Source organism: Panulirus ornatus, chromosome 13, assembly GCF_036320965.1.
Source record: "Panulirus ornatus isolate Po-2019 chromosome 13, ASM3632096v1, whole genome shotgun sequence".
Taxonomy (NCBI): domain Eukaryota; kingdom Metazoa; phylum Arthropoda; class Malacostraca; order Decapoda; family Palinuridae; genus Panulirus; species Panulirus ornatus.
This window is the reverse complement of record NC_092236.1, coordinates 56,030,715-56,047,434: the sequence shown is the minus strand read 5'-3', so window position 1 is coordinate 56,047,434 and position 16,720 is coordinate 56,030,715. Positions and strand designations below refer to the sequence as shown.

Sequence of the window (16,720 nt, the reverse complement as noted above, 5' to 3'; positions counted from 1 at the left end):
AGCGACGCTAATCGCTACACCATGATATGTGTGTGTGTGTGTGTGTGTGTGTGTGTGTGTGTGTGTGTGTGTGTGTGTGTGTAGGGGATTGTGTGTGTGTGTGTGTGTGTGTGTGTGTGTGTGTGATCACTCACAGCTGGAGAATTTGCATACCCAAATCATGATCCGAATTTGTTGATAACTATATCCATCTCACACTTGAAAAAAATATACACTTCAAGAATTAAATGAAAAAAAAGAATAATCCATTTCCTTATTAAATTCTTAAGATAATGCTTACATACACCTCGAGAATTGAACTTATGCGCTTCACCTCTGCAGTAATAACAAGACCTGCTTTAGTATTATGACTCGTATAATGACACGTAATAACGCTCAAATTAAAGACAGAAACTTGATGCTTTCTACACTTGATTAATTTCTTGTTTTAGAGATTTTATGATTTTTACTTTCTTAATTTTTTTTTTTAGAAATTTTATGATTTTTACTTTCTTAATTTCTTTTTTTTCTTTTTGAAATTTTATGATTTTTTACACTGTCTTAATTTCTTCTTTTAGAAATTTTACGATTTTTACAGTTTCTGATTTCTTCTATAGAAATTTTACGATTTTTACTCATAATTTCATTTAGAAATTTTATGATTTTTACTCTTTCTTGATATTTTTCAAAAATTTGATGATTTTTACTCAATTTTTTTTTTTTTTTAGGAATTTTATCATTTTTATTCTTAATTTCTTTTAGAAATTTTATGATTTTTACTCTTAATTTCTTTAAGAAATCTATGATTTTTACATTTTCTTAATTTCTTTTCTCATACATCCAACGTCCAATTTCAGTTTTATCCCCCCCTGGTTTATTGTTCTTGCCTTACGGTCGAGGGTTTAATGCTCGTAGTTCCTAAAGTCCTGATTTAACTTTAGACATTTATTAAAGGTACAAGCTAGTGTGCGGGGTCAACCTCCCTCCCCCACGGCGTGGAAGTGGACCCGTCCGTTCGTAAGTCTGTCTGTGCCACACAGAAAAAAAGAAAAAATTCAGAGGTTTTAAAAATGAGGTTTTGGGGGGTGTGTATTGAAGTGGGTCAAGGTTTTGGGGTTTTATATATATATATATATATATATATATATATATATATATATATATATATATATATATATATGAGTGGGTCTTCTGCCTCTCTCTCTCTCTCTCTCTCTCTCTCTCTCTCTCTCTCTCTCTCTCTCTCTCTCTCTCTCTCTCTCTTCACACACACACACATTCGACCCCCTCTAGTTTAGCCCCGATAAAGTGTTGGCTGGCGAGGATCAACCACCAACCCCCCCCCCCTCCCTCCATCCCTCCAAACAAAAAAACTCCCCCCCTTCCCCACCACCTCCATCCAATTTCACCCCCCTCCCCCCTAGCTATCTAGATACATACATATACAAAAAAAAAAAAAAACATAAACGCATCAAACATCTGGCTTGGGGTAGGAAGGTTGTGGGAAGGTTGTGGAAAGGGGAAGGTGGTTGGTGGGTGGTTGGGTTGGGGTAGGCCAAAGGAATAGAACTTTGCGCAGCTCATATGCAGTAAATAATAGACACGATCAGAGCAGGAGAGAATAGATCAACGCACATTGATAATAAGCATGATTCCCAGGCTGTTACGAAGTTCCGACTTACATATATATGTAATTTCTTAAAGAGTCTTCCCTGTGTGTTCGTCTTTCGCCGGCTCGTGAAGTATTTCTTCCCTGGGCCGAGTATTCTACCCGAGTATTCGGAATATTCTCCCATGCTTCATGCCCGGACTGATAGAGCGTGGAGGGAGGGAGCACTCTTAGGTTCGAAGGTCCATTCTTCCCTCACCCTCCCTCCCTCCTCTCGTTGGCAGCACTGGAGAGATAGATAAGTAGTTGGATAGATAGATAGACGGATGGATAGATAGATAGAGATAGATAGATAGAGATAAATAGAGAGAGAGAGAGAGAGAGAGAGAGAGAGAGAGAGAGGCAGAAGACCTCCTCCCTCTCTTCCACCTCCCTTCCCCCCTTTAGAAGACCTCCTCCCTTCCCTTCCTTCCCCACCTTGGAGGGCCTCCGTCCCTTCCTCCACCCTCCCCCTCCTCTTCTTCCTCCAACCCTCCCTTCCCCCTCACCCCCCTCCCCCATTCCCTGGGGACACGTCTTACCTCCGTGGGCGATGCAGGTGAGCGTCACCATGTCTCCCTCCAGGTAAGGTCCGACGAGCGAGCTGGCTGAGCCATGGGTAGCGAACTCGTCCCCGACCACGATCTCCACGCTCTCCGGGGGCACTGTAGGGTAATAGACGAGGGTTAGTCTGGTAGATAGACACACTGTGTGTGTGTGTGTGTGTGTGTGTGTGTGTGTGTGTGTTCCTAAATCCACACTCAAGAAATTGGTGTGCGAGAAATAGGAATGAATGAAACCTGCTCGCCTTAGGCCACTGGCTTCAGGGAACAAACGAAAAATAGCCTCAGTTTACACAGACACACAGACACACAGACACACACACACACACATACACACAGAGTGTGTGTGTGTCTAGCTGTCATTATACCGACACGTAACAAATAATGTGTGTCAGAGCGAACAGAGAACGAAACCGGGGCGAAATCTTTCCCAGCGAGAGACGAAAGAAAAACACACACACACACACACACACACACACGATAATTCGTCAGATGGAAATCGGGAATGTTGGGCGTTTTATTCACCGGCTCAACACACGCTGGAACAAGAGACACAACAACGCCCCACACACACAGTTCCCCAGACTCGTTATTTCAATACGTGGAAACGAAAAAAAAAGAAATGCTCGAATGAGTTTTTTCTTTTTTTACTGAATCTGAAAAAAGAGGTGAAAAAAGAGTATAGCTAACTGTTTATATATATATATATATATATATATATATATATATATATATATATATATATATATATATATATATATATATATATAATTTCTGTAAGTCTACGGGGAAATGAAACATGATAAGTTCCCAAGTGCACTTTCGTGTGATGATCACATCATCACGAGGGATACAAGATACATCTCCCAGTGCCATAAACACCTTGCCAAGACGTTTACATACTTTGATACCTTGGGAAATTCATACTTCAAGCACATGACCAGAATCTGTTCCATCTTCTTTATTTGAACATGTTAATGCTTATTTCTTATTCCCTCTCCTGATATATATATATATATATATATATATATATATATATATATATATATATATATATATATATATATATATATATATATATAACATAATCGAAAGGATCACAATTTTGCGTGTGATCAAGATATTCCCTTTGAGTCCACGGGGAAATTGAAACACGATAAGTTCCCAAGTGCACATTCGTGTGATAATCACATCATCAGGGGAGACACAAGAGAGAAATATACAGTCAATTGATGTACATCGAAGAGACGAAGCTAGGACGCTATTTGGTAAACATGCGATTATTACACGAAAGTGCACTTGGGAACTTGTCATTTTCCACGTGGACTCATAGGAATATATACATATATATATATATGTATATAATACATGACAATACAGCGATATTCCTCCGTACGTATAGTACAAATACAGGGACGAAAGGGGCTGTGCTGTATGACGTACGCTCCTCCCCCCCTTCCCTTTTCCACCCCCCACCCCAATGACGTACCCCCCTCCCTCCCTCCCCCTCACACCCACTCACTTTTTTTTTTTTTTTGCGTGTAACAAAAACAGAATCACATTACCGGATTTTACAGCGACTGATCCAGCAGAGAGGCTGAAAAGATTTCTGAATACAGGACCACTTTTGATGGCCGCCCCCACCATGGTGTTGTGTCTGGATTAATCAAAAGCATAAATAAGTTATTTCCATTTGTGTGTGTGTGTGTGTGTGTGTATTATATATATATATATATATATATATATATATATATATATATATATATATATATATATATATATATATATATATTATTTAAAAAAAATATATAATATATATATATATATATATATATATATATATATATATATATATATATATATATATATATATATATATATATATATATATAAAGTGCACCCACCCCTCCCTCTTCCACCCAACCCCCCATTTATTTCCCTATGCATTAATTGTTTAAACCCCCTCCTCCCCCTCCTTCCATCTCTCCCCCCCCCCCCCCCCGGCTACCGCTTAGGCAAGAGGTCACGACCTCTGACCTAAGTACGGCTCAGGGTTATGATGAGGCGTGACCTCTGACCCCAGCCCTCAAAGGGTCAGGTCATTGTATGTACCCCCCCCCCCCCTCTTGAGCACGAGGGCATGATGACGCAACCCCGTGGGTTGGATGACTTGACCTTTAAGGGTGACAAGGAGGGTAAGGTCAAAGGTCGTGGCCGTTCATTACGAGGGAGTGCACGTGTCGTGCTTGAAGCTCATTACGGTCGTTTCATGTAGGATTTATCTCGTATTTAATCAAGGGTCGTACCGTCGTACTCAAGGGTCGTACCGTCGTACTCAAGGATCGTACTGTCGTATTCACGGGTCTTACCATCGTACTCAAGGATCGTACCGTCGTGCTCAAGGGTCGTACCGTCGTACTCAAGGGTCGTACCGTCGTACTCAAGATCGTACTGTCGTATTCACGGGTCTTACCATCGTACTCAAGGATCGTATCGTCGTGCTCATGGGTCGTACCATCGTACTCAAGGATCGTACCGTCGTGCTCAAGGGTCGAACCATCGTACTCAAGGATCATACCGTCGTACTCAAGGGTCGCACCGTCGTACTCACGGGTCGTACCGTCGTGCTCACTTTCTGAAGTGAACTCAGTTTAATATAACCCATAACTCCAGTTTAAAGACAGTTTTAACTCTAAAGAAATGGAATTAATTCTCTTTCATTGAAAGAGAAATGTAATCAATTCTCTTTTATTCGCTCATACAACAGAAAACCAGAGACATTGGGAAAGAAAACGGAAATGATAGGTTGAAACGCTGTGTAGCGCTTAGCGTTCCCGACCGTGACGCATTCACGGGCCTCCAAGGGTCGGGCATGGCATAGGTTCGAATCCTGGTCGTGGCAGTCGGTCCACAGTCAACCCAGCTGTTCATCCACCCCTTGGGGTTGATGGATGAAATGGAATAGCCTTGATTAGGGCCTTGGATGCCCGTGCCGTCTCAGCTAAGATATATATATATATATATATATATATATATATATATATATATATATATATATATATATATATATATATATATATCAAAAAAAGTAATACAGTGTTATTCACGATATACCTATTAGAAGCGTCTGCAAGGAATGGCCAGATATCTTAACACTACTAAAAGAATAATGATATACACGTCTTCTCACCCACTTGAGAGGCTAAGTGTAATTTCTGGATTCCGGGGGCGTTCGTGCACACGTAGAATAAATTTATATATGTAGGAATGAATGCCAGAACCCGACTTAGAATAAATCCCTGAATGTGTAAAATAAATCTAATTTGCAGATAATTGCTATCAAGAACATATATATGTATATTTTATATATATTTTTTTTCATAAGACTTAGTCAAGAAAATGTTTAATGTATATGGAAATTAGACCAACTCAGAGCAAGCCAATATCAAAAGTCATTTGCAGACGATTTCGTACAGATAATTTTCACAAAAAGACTTAACCAATTCTTTAATTGATACGTAGAATGAATATAGAATAGATTATAGAAGATGCATAGAAAATTCCAATGCACCATGAATACAAGTGACGAAGAAAAACAATGAAAAAAAATTGAAAAGCACAGTAGATGGCCTGCGGACACTAACAGTGCAGTAGTCCTGCAAACACAACCATTAGGGTAAGTGCTTGTAATTGAGGCCAATTGAACAAAAACATTTAACATAAATTATATGTTTCTCGTTGCTCAGTTGTATAACAATATATTACTGAAAAAAAAAAAAATATATATATATATATATAGGAGAGAAAGAATACTTCCCACGTATTCCCTGCGTGTCGTAGAAGGCGACTAAAAGGGGAGGGAGCGGGGGGCTGGAAATCCTCCCCTCTCTTTTTTTTTTTTTTTAATTTTCCAAAAGAAGGAACAGAGAAGGGGGCCAGGTGAGGATATTCCCTCAAAGGCCCAGCCCTCTGTTCTTAACGCTACCTCGCTAACGCAGGAAATGGCAAACAGTATGAAAGAAAGAAAAAAAAGATATATATATATATATATATATATATATATATATATATATATATATATATATATATATATATATACATATATATATATATATATATATATATATATATATATATATATATATATATATATATATATATATATATGTGTGTGTGTGTGTGTATGTGTGAATAGTTCGGCAACTATGATCACTAATGATTACACCATGAAGATTAGAATGATTATCATTGGATTATACGCGGACACACAAGACTAGATGGGACAACATGTGCAACAGATGTATTAATCATCTCCTCCATCCCCAGTGATTAATGTAATCAGAGCTCTGTAATTCTAACCCTATTAACAGAGAGATCATGTCATGTTTATTTTGGAACGCTATAGTGTGTATATAGACAAGTATAGATATAGCAACGCGATCGTGTACGTAATTCCCAGGGTTGTGATTCGGTCGTTTGAATGTCATAGTGCACCAATGACGCAGTTATGTAGTTCTCGGCGTCTGACGTTTGATTGGTCGATTGGTGATTGGCCAGTCAACGCTTCTCTCTCGAGATGATTGAAATCCTCCCCTCCTGTATTGCTTCCCCCCCAAAAAAGAAGGAATTGAGAGCGAGGAGACAAGTAAGGACTCCCTCCCTCCCTCCCTCCCTCCCCCCCAACACTGAGCCTCTGTATCGTCTGTTCTTGACGCTGCCTCGCCCACGCAGGAAATGGCGATTATGTACGCTGGCAACCACACAGAAAATGAAACGCGAAGATCCGACTGCTTTCGTGCGTCCTCACGTCATCAGCTTTTCACGAATGACGTGAATTCACACGAAGGCGATCGGGTCTTCGTGTGCCACGTCTCTTATGTGGTTGCCAGCATATTCGTGAATCACATACTTTATGTGATATATATATATATATATATATATATATATATATATATATATATATATATATATATATATATATATATATATATATATATATATATATATATATATATATATATATATATATAAATGTTTAATCAAAACTCGCTCCTTATCACTATAGATTATTTCTTTATCTATGATTTATTTATTTATTCATTTATTTATAATTGTTCAAGATCCCTTTCTTAAAAGGGTCCTGGAGTTTCGCCACGTTCCTTTTTTTCCACGAGTTCTTGTATCTACAAGTCTGCGCTACGTTCAGTAGCGTGGAAATGCAGGATCGCTTTGGAGTGAGACGTCCTTGGCCAAGTCCTATATATTCTCCCAGTGACCCACCAACCCCTCGCCAACGGTGTCCAACCCCTCACTCTTGCTGCAAACCTCACGCCGGTGGAGTCCGGTAACACTCCCCCTTTGTATTGCCTTAGAGTACAGACGACGACAGAATACATCCAAACTTACCCGTGACCGTGAGCTCGACCCCCGTGGAGGCAGAGTCCGGTAACACACCCGTGTATTGCTGAACACGGGAGGTGGGGGAGGAGGAGAAAAAAAAAATTTGGCCTGTCCAGACTTACCTATGACCGTCAGGTTCACCCGGGTCGTCTTCGTGGGCTGGAGTTTGAAGTCGACCCTGCAGGTATATAAACCCTGGTCCGTGCGGGTCAAGGAGGCGATGTGGAGGAGGGCGGGCGAAGACCTGACCTTGAGGGAGGCCCGCGTGCCGAGCTGGTCCTCATCCCACCAGTGATTCTCCTCCTCCGATCGCTCGTCCAGCCTGCCAACAATAAAAGGTGTTAAGGAGGTGGTCGTTTCCAACATTTATGGCAGTGTACAGCCCCTGTTCTATCCTGCCAACATAAAAGGTGTTAAAGGTAGTAGTTTCCAACATTCATGGCGATATACATCTTACTCTAACCTGCCAACATAGAGCTTACTTAAGTCATTCTAATGGTTTGTTCGTCTTCCCCGCGTTGGCACTGCCAACGGGTGTCTAGCCTTCCAGCACAAAGTTACTGGTGTCAGACCAAACCAGTCTTCCTTATGCCACAGCCTAGGAAGGGCCATAACCCAACCCTCCAACAGACAAGATTTCTTTTTTTCCCTTTCTTTTTCCAGCCTTCCAGCGCAGTGTTGGTTGACTACTGGTACCTCCTTCCAGCAGGCTTTTCCAGCGCCCGCCCAAAGAACACTGGTATGCAAGTGACAAGTTTAATTAAACAGTAATTGTCTTGTTCAACGGGAGGGAAAATTCTACCCGTGTGTACACTCGGGAATATATGATTATCTCCACGGCGATCTACACCAACTGTGCCGTTCTACCCGATGGCGTCTCGCTGGATGAGACGGGCGTACGACGGGCACAAGATGGAAACCAGGGATGGGGTTCGATTCCCAAAAGAGGTGGGGGGGTGGGGGGGATCAAATACGAATGAGGCAAATCCCCTTACAGAAGGAATCAGTAAGAGGGCATTTTGATCACACCGTGTTCAGAAGTGACCCTCACGACTCTGGAAGGAAATGAGAGTAAGGTTAATGTGGCCAGATCTGAATGGTGCCCGGGGAGGGGAGGGGTGTTCTACAAGCGTCCAGGGAAGACGGCGCGAACCAGGATTCGTTGAAGCTTGGAGCCAATCCAGTCTCCAGGAAGAGGCAGCAATCTTATAAAGTGATTTTAATCAGCCTTGCCCTCACTTTACCTGATCTCCACCCCTTCCTTGCCCAACCAACCCCCAACCAAGTTAGTTCAGGCTTAAGGGTTGCTCCCCCCCATCCCCCCCAGCACCCCCCATCCCCCCCTTCCCTTTCCAAGTTAGTTGAGGCTCCAGAGGTCGAGCTAGAGCAGTAAACAAAGCATTTACCGTAAGCCGCAGCGGATATTACAGCTCCGAAGAAGTTGTTTCGAAACTGTGACCGAAGCCATGGCGGCAAGGTCCCGAACGCAACTGCAAGGCTTCGGAGACTGTGGTCGAGCTGTAAGCGAAACAGTGGCTGTAGTCGTGGATGGAGACATGTGGGGCTTCGATGACGTTGTTCGAAACTAGATGAACGAAGCATTTGCCCTCCCCCAGTCACGTCTGGTTATACGGCTTCGAAGACCATGGTCGAGAAGTGAACGACGCCCCGGGCCCTTTCAGTCTCGAGCTGGTGTATGCGTTCCCGGCTTCGAAAATCATGTCCGAGCACCGTAAACGAAACATCGGCTGCAGCTACGAACGCTTGTACATATGTATATACATACGTCGTATATAGACACACACACACACACACACACACACGAATATTCACTAGATCGCCTCCAAATGTAGCTCATTTGCCTCTTGGTTTACGTTTTTTTTTTTTTTGAATGGTTGGCGATGAGAAGACATAGATGGCTCTCTCGCCAACCCACAGCTCACGAGACAGGGGCCATGTTTGCATGACTGTAGCTTAACTGCACTATATAACTCGATCGAATAATTGTGATAAAGGTGATAATTGGAAATTTGAATCCTGGCGTAGGCATTAATTAGCAAGATAATATATATATATATATATATATATATATATATATATATATATATATATATATATATATATATATATATATATACACACACACACACTTGGAATCCCTTATTTCTCTCCCAAAAAAGTTATTTATCTTAACTGTTCATTTATCGGTAATTCACTTCGTTGCAGAAAAGAGAATATAATAAGAGAACAGAACATTCGGAGAACAGTTCCCGTTCTTACCTTTAATATGTAATCACGCTAAGAGAGAGAGAGAGAGAGAGAGAGAGAGAGAGAGAGAGAGAGAGAGAGAGAGAGAGAGAGAGAGAGAGGAGTCGTGCGCACGTAGATGACAGAATGAACAGAAGGGACCAAAATGTCAGGGAAAGACAGTTCTAGCTATTTTGCCCCCGACATATAATGACGCAGAGAGAGAGAGAGAGAGAGAGAGAGAGAGAGAGAGAGAGAGAGAGAGTCATGTGTGTGTGTGTGTGTGTGTGTGTGTGTGTAGACCAGGTGGAATTATTCACAGGTCTCGCCAGTCTCACTCGCGAGTCCATGATGGTGTCTTGGGAAGATGTACTCTAGAATCATTGTTTTTTTCCCTCCTTTTTGTTTATGTTTTACTGCGCTTCTGTTGTACACACGTTGTCCCTCGGTGATTCTGTACGTTATTCTATCAATGAACTTCACTAGTTTCGCGCCTTCTCTCTCTCTCTCTCTCTCTCTCTCTCTCTCTCTCTCTCTCTCTCGTGTCATGCCACATTTCTAGCCACCTGCCGTGACACGGGGTTAAAGACGCGGGGTTGTCTCATGCCATCACACGTGTGTGTTTGTGTTTCTGTCCGTCTCTCCGTCTGTTTGTCTGGGCCCGCTCTTGTCGGCACAATAACTCGAAAACGGATCGTGGTACAGGCTTCATCCTTACACCACAATTAGCCACTGTGGTGGTGACGAAGTGATGGCATTTTCCGTGACGTAGCGGCATGAATTTGCATATTAATTAGGGATAATTGATTTGTCCTTCCGCTCGCGTTATGACCCATGTGCTCCTCAAGTTCATAGCAGACGACTTCAGCGTTCTACGTCACGGACGAATGAGGTCAGCGTGGAACGCTCTACGTCATCTTAACGTCATGGATGATATCGTTGTAGACGACCGAACGTAATTTTACGTCATCTTGGTTAGATATCACGTGACTCTACGGGAGCGGGTAGACGACATCACTCAAACAGCCATTAACGGGCAAACTACCCATACGCTTGTTTCTGATGCCACTTCACTAGAGGCAGCAATTTGCATATCCTCGTTAAGGGGAACTGATGTTCCACATCTTTGCAACTACAATGCGCCAAATTGAGTTTTTACACAAGAAAGAAAAAAAAATTAGATTCATTAAAAGTCTACATTGATTTTTTTTTAAAGGTTTAAGTAAACACATGGACTACACTATTAAGCTGGAATTACTTGAATAGAAAAAAAATCTCTGAAGTACAGTAAAAAAAAAAGAAAAATGTTTTAAATTTATCTCTTTCAAATAAAAAAAATCTTCAAATTTAAATTTTCTAGGGAGTTTAAATGATTTTTTTTTCCTTAAAATTTTTTTTTCTCCCTCTTAACTTGAGTCTCAGACCTCACTCTGTATACAAGTGTTGAACGGGAGTACGTTATAATTTATTGTAATTTATGGAATTCGTTATAACCTCCTTCCTGCTTACACCTTGTTGACGTAAACTTGGCCCTCCCTGCTCTTGTGGCGTTAATGATTACAATCCTGCATTTTTTTTATTTTTCCCCTCGCTCCTCCCCTTCCCCTCCCCCCACTCCCCCCCACATGTACTGTGCTAACGTAATTATATTGTGATATGGAAATTCTTCCCTTTATTTCCAGTTCGTATAGTATGATAAACTTACTCGTGGAGCAAAAGAGATACAAAAAAAAAAGGGAAAATAATATAAAGGATTTCCAACAGTACAAGACTTGTTTCAAATGCATCTCAAGACCCATTGTGAGCCTTACGATGCAACTGTCATTAAGGAGACATCGGCCAATTACCACTCAGTTGCCCTGCACACACACACACACACACACACACACACACACACACACACACACACACACACTTTATGATTCGTTAGTCCCGATCGGTGGACGTGGCAGGCTACCTGGGTGCTGCATAAGGATAGAAGGAAGGACTCCTAAAAAGGCCATAATCAAGTGACAATTTACCGATGAGCAACATTGGAAGAGCATTAAAAAAAACGCCCTCATCGTCGTGGACCGTCTTGGGCGAAAGAGAAAAAATGGAAAATTAACTTAAATTCTTCATTTTTTTTTTTTTTTGTAGACCTGCATCTTAAAGATGGAGAGGTTGTGAGGAGGTGGAGGGAAAGACGAAGGAAAGAGGGGGAATTCCACACCTTTTCCTGGTCGAGGAAGGAAGGAAGAAAGGAAGGAAGTGTCATAACGGTCCCTCCTCATATGGTTGGTCCCTGCAGATATAACAATGGGAAGCAGCATATGAGGTGGTGTTATACATCACATATCATGTATCATATCACACAGCCAGCGTATGATGAGGAAGGTGATATATAACACGGAAGATGTGTCCTTATCTTTATTCATTTATCGTATTTTTTATTCATTTAGTTATTCCTATCACACTTTGGGCGTTGGGCTTTTCGCAAACAAAGGAGGGAGGCCAGTGCTGAATCGTATTCGACGTTTACGAACCGAACGTTCATATGTCGGTGTGATTACTACTGGTGTGTGTTGTGGTGAGAGAGAGAGAGAGAGAGAGAGAGAGAGAGAGAGAGAGAGAGAGAGAGAGAGAGAGAGAGAGTTGTTTTACACTCTTGTATTGCTCCATTCTCTTAGGCTTGTATATACATACCATTATCCTCACACGTATGTGTCTGTATACACCCCAGCCTAAGCTAGGTGTGTGTGTGTGTGTGTGTGTGTGTGTGCGTGTGTGTGTGTGCGTGCGCGCGCTGTGACTGGATGGCGCAGAGTTTCGAATCTCTCCATAAATGAGTCTCATGAACCACATATGAAGCCATAGCCGAGGCGTATATATATACATTTTGCTTCCACCGATTGAAAAAAAAAAAAATAAATAAAAGAAAGAAAATGAGAAATATTCCTCACCACTTGGTAGATACAGGACATGGCAATAGACAGATATTGCTCGCCTTTTCGCAAAATCCTTCCCAGGGAACCTTTTGAGCATGGGAATAGTGAGCGTTGTGTATATTTAAATTCATGTCAGCATGACTTGTAGGCGTATTTCGCAGACTTGCCATGGTGGGGGTGTGTGAGAGGGGGTTGGGTTGGTGGGGTGTTGGGGGAGTGACTTGTATATTCAATTCATTGCTGTCTCCGTGCACTATTTCGGGCTGTACGTGCACACACCAAAGCGCGAGGAAGACGTGGTGTGTGTATTTTTCCCCTTGCTGGGTATCGTCTTTCTTCTCTTTCCCTTTTTCTGTATTTTTCTTTTCTTCCCCTTCCCTCTCCTCGGTGTGTGTCGCAGCGGTCACAGAATAGAGAGAGAGAGAGAGAGAGAGAGAAAGAGAGAGAGAGAGAGAGAGAGAGAGAGAGAGAGAGAGAGAGAGAGAGAGAGAGAGAGAGAGAGAGCACAGTATGAGATGTTTGGAGGGGTCGTGTGGTCGTGAGGGGGAAAAACACTGCGTCGCTGTCGGTGGTGTGTTGGTGATGATGGTGGGAGATGATGGCTCCCTCTCTCTCTCTCTCTCTCTCTCTCTCTCTCTCTCTCTCTCTCTCTCTCTCTCTCTCTCTCTCTCTCTCGGTGAAGTTCATGACGGAGAAAAGGTTGAAGGTGGCCTGAAAGCTGGCCTGCTGAAGTTCATAGCTTTCAGGTTTCGCGTTGTTGTTTGAAGATGGAATATGAGGATAGCGAAGAAGAGGACTCGTTTTTCGTCGAATTTCGGTCCATTTTCATGTGGTTCTTGAGGCTGGTCCTACACCCTCTTTACTCTCTCCCAGGTAATACTCTCTTTACCTCGGAGTTTAATCAGGTCATTCCCACGACTCGTGAAGCAATTCGTTGCTTCGCGATCGGAGTCTCGGAGCTTCACAAGATCTGGGTACGCAAAATATGGTTCCCGTTCGCTACATTGAGTCTTTTGTGCATTTTCCTTCAGTGTATATACACACACACTTGGCAGTTTATATCGCCCGAGCGAGCAGTCGTAACCAACCGATGTGGATTTGCCTTCGATGTATATACACTTGGCTCTTTATATAGCTCAAGCGAGCGGTTGTAACTAACCGATGTGGATTTGCCTTCGATGTATATACACTTGGCTGTTTATATAGCTCAAGCGAGCAGTTGTAACTAACCGATGTGGATTTGCCTTCACCGTAAATACACTTGGATGTTTACATACCCCTAAGGGAGCAGATGTACCTAACCGATGTGGATTTTCCTTCACTGTATATACACTTGGGTGTTTATATAGTCATGGCGAGTAGGGGTAATTAACGTACGTTCATCCGAATCACCATCTCTCGTACCAACCAGTCATTACGAGGTCGTTAGGATCCTACAGTCCTTGTCATTTATTCTTGAAGACTCGTCTTGTGTTTATAGGATTGAGAGAAGAAAAAGAAATAAATTTGCCCATTTTTCATAATTTTGATGATTGCTAGCTCATAGCTAGGATTGCCAAGGGTCGGTCAGGAAGTCCACCTATCCTTGACAACTAGCCACACCAACTAGGAAGGATAGGTGGGGCCGTGATGCATTATTCCTCATCTCCCCTCGCCACCACCAACCAACCACCCACCCACTCACACCTTAACCCATCATCCTTCACTCTCGCCAGATATATATATATATATATATATATATATATATATATATATATATATATATATATCCTCTCACCCCCCGTTACCCCCCTCCCCCTATCCGATGCCAGAGTAATAAATGTCCATTAAGCGATCCCATGTAATATACATGGCCTCTCCTCGGCTCACTTTTGTCCGTACGCGCTGTGCGGCAACACCGTGTCGCGCCAATGCAGTATGATTACAGCTGTATGATGATACAAGCTGATGCAGGAGTGACCTACCTGTGGCAGTGTAGCCAAAAGGTTCGTCCACGCCACAATCACAGGAGAGAGAGAGAGAGAGAGAGAGAGAGAGAGAGAGAGAGAGAGAGAGAGAGAGAGAGAGAGAGAGAGAGAGAGAACAGTGTCAAAAAAGTGGGAGGAAATGAATGCATTCATAGTTTCCCCCCCCCCACTGTACAAGGAGGTGTATACACACAGTGTATTTGATAGCTCGATAATTTTAATCGACCATGGAACTTATCATCAAACTCTCTTTACGTCAGGTGTAAAGTTCGAAACACTAATGTCATCAGATATATATAAATATATATATATATATATATATATATATATATATATATATATATATATATATATATATATATATATACATGTTTACCAAATGGCGTCCTAGCTTCGTCTCTTCGATGTATATCAGCTGACTGTTATATCTCTCTCTTGTGTCTCCCCTGATGATGTGATTATCACACGAAAGCGCACTTGGGAACTTTTCGTGTTTCATAATCCCCGTGGACTCATAGGAATATATATGTATATATATATATATATATATATATATATATATATATATATATATATATATATATACAATGGTTACAGAAGTACAGGTCAGATTTCATGTTATATAACGGGATTCTAACCCTGACACATTCTATTTCAGTCTCCATCATTTGCAATCATCCAGCTCCGTTCATCACCCGTATCTCGTGTCATCCGCTTAGGGCGATGCACACGTTGACTTGTACGTATTTCAAAGCCTTCGGGACACCAGCAGGAGTGCTAGATTCGACAGTTAGAAAACGGGGGGATGGTAACCTAACCTTTAAAAGGTGATCTCTCTCTCTCTCTCTCTCTCTCTCTCTCTCTCTCTCTCTCTCTCTCTCTCTCTCTCTCTCTCTCGTGGATTTTAAGTAAGAGATTTTTATGCCTCTGGTTCTGAGCTGGAGGGAATGGCTTAGGGATCCTATGTGTTATCAGTGTTGGAGGAGGGGAGAGAGGCAGTACATCCTACGTATTATCAATGTTGGAGGGAGGGGGAGAGAGGCAGTACATCCTACGTATTATCAATGTTGGAGGGAGGGGGAGAGAGGCAGTACATCCTACGTGTTATCAATGTTGGAGGGAGGGGGAGAGAGGCAGTACATCCTACGTGTTATCAATTTTGGAGGAGAGAGGCAGTACATCCTACGTGTTATCAATTTTGGAGGGAGGGCAGAGAGGCAGTACATCTTGCGTGTTATCAATTTTGGAGGGAGGGGGAGAGAGGCAGTACATCTTACGTGTTATCAATGTTGGAGGGAGGGGGAGAGAGGCAGTACATCCTACGTGTTATCGGTGTTGGAGGAGGGGAGAGAGGCAGTACATCCTCCGTGTTATCAATGTTGGAGGGAGGGGGAGAGAGGCAGTACATCCTACGTGTTATCGGTGTTGGAGGGAGGGCAGAGAGGCAGTACATCCTACGTGTTATCGGTGTTGGAGGGAGGGCAGAGAGGCAGTACATCTTACGTGTTATCGGTGTTGGAGGGAGGGGGAGGGAGGCAGTACATCCTACGTGTTATCAATGTTGGAGGGAGGGGGAGAGAGGCAGTACATCCTACGTGTTATCGGTGTTGGAGGGAGGGAGGAGGGAGGAGAGGCAGTAGTACACTGGTCTGTGTGCTTCTCTAGTCTCTACGATCTCTCGCAGCCTTAGCTTTATTGCCTGCCTGGCTTTGGCTTTATTGCCTATGTGCTCTCAGCTGTATTACATGTGGTGGCGTCTGCTGTAGTACATATGTGCTCTCAGCTGTATTACATGTGGTGGCGTCTGCTGTAGTACATATGTGCTCTCAGCTGTATTACATGTGGTGGCGTCTGCTATAGTACATATGTGCTCTCAGCTGTATTACATGTGGTGGCGTCTGCTGTAGTACATATGTGCTCTTAGCTTTATCATCTGTGTGACGCCAGCTTTACTGATTTTTGGGTATTTCAGCTATATTGTGAGGTTTG

General features: G+C 42.4%; 1 protein-coding gene across 2 annotated transcripts in view; it reads right to left on the bottom strand.

Annotated features, from left to right (window-relative positions):
- The window catches only part of LOC139752921 (nephrin-like), a 180,234-nt gene that overhangs the window by 36,893 nt on the left and 126,621 nt on the right, over positions 1–16,720 (bottom strand). For both annotated transcript variants that reach the window (XM_071668985.1, XM_071668986.1), the window contains exons 4-5: positions 7,713–7,912; positions 2,170–2,292 (exon numbers count right to left, since the gene is read on the bottom strand). In XM_071668985.1, coding sequence (XP_071525086.1) covers positions 2,170–2,292; positions 7,713–7,912 — 323 coding nt within the window. The remainder of the gene's footprint in view (positions 1–2,169; positions 2,293–7,712; positions 7,913–16,720) is intronic.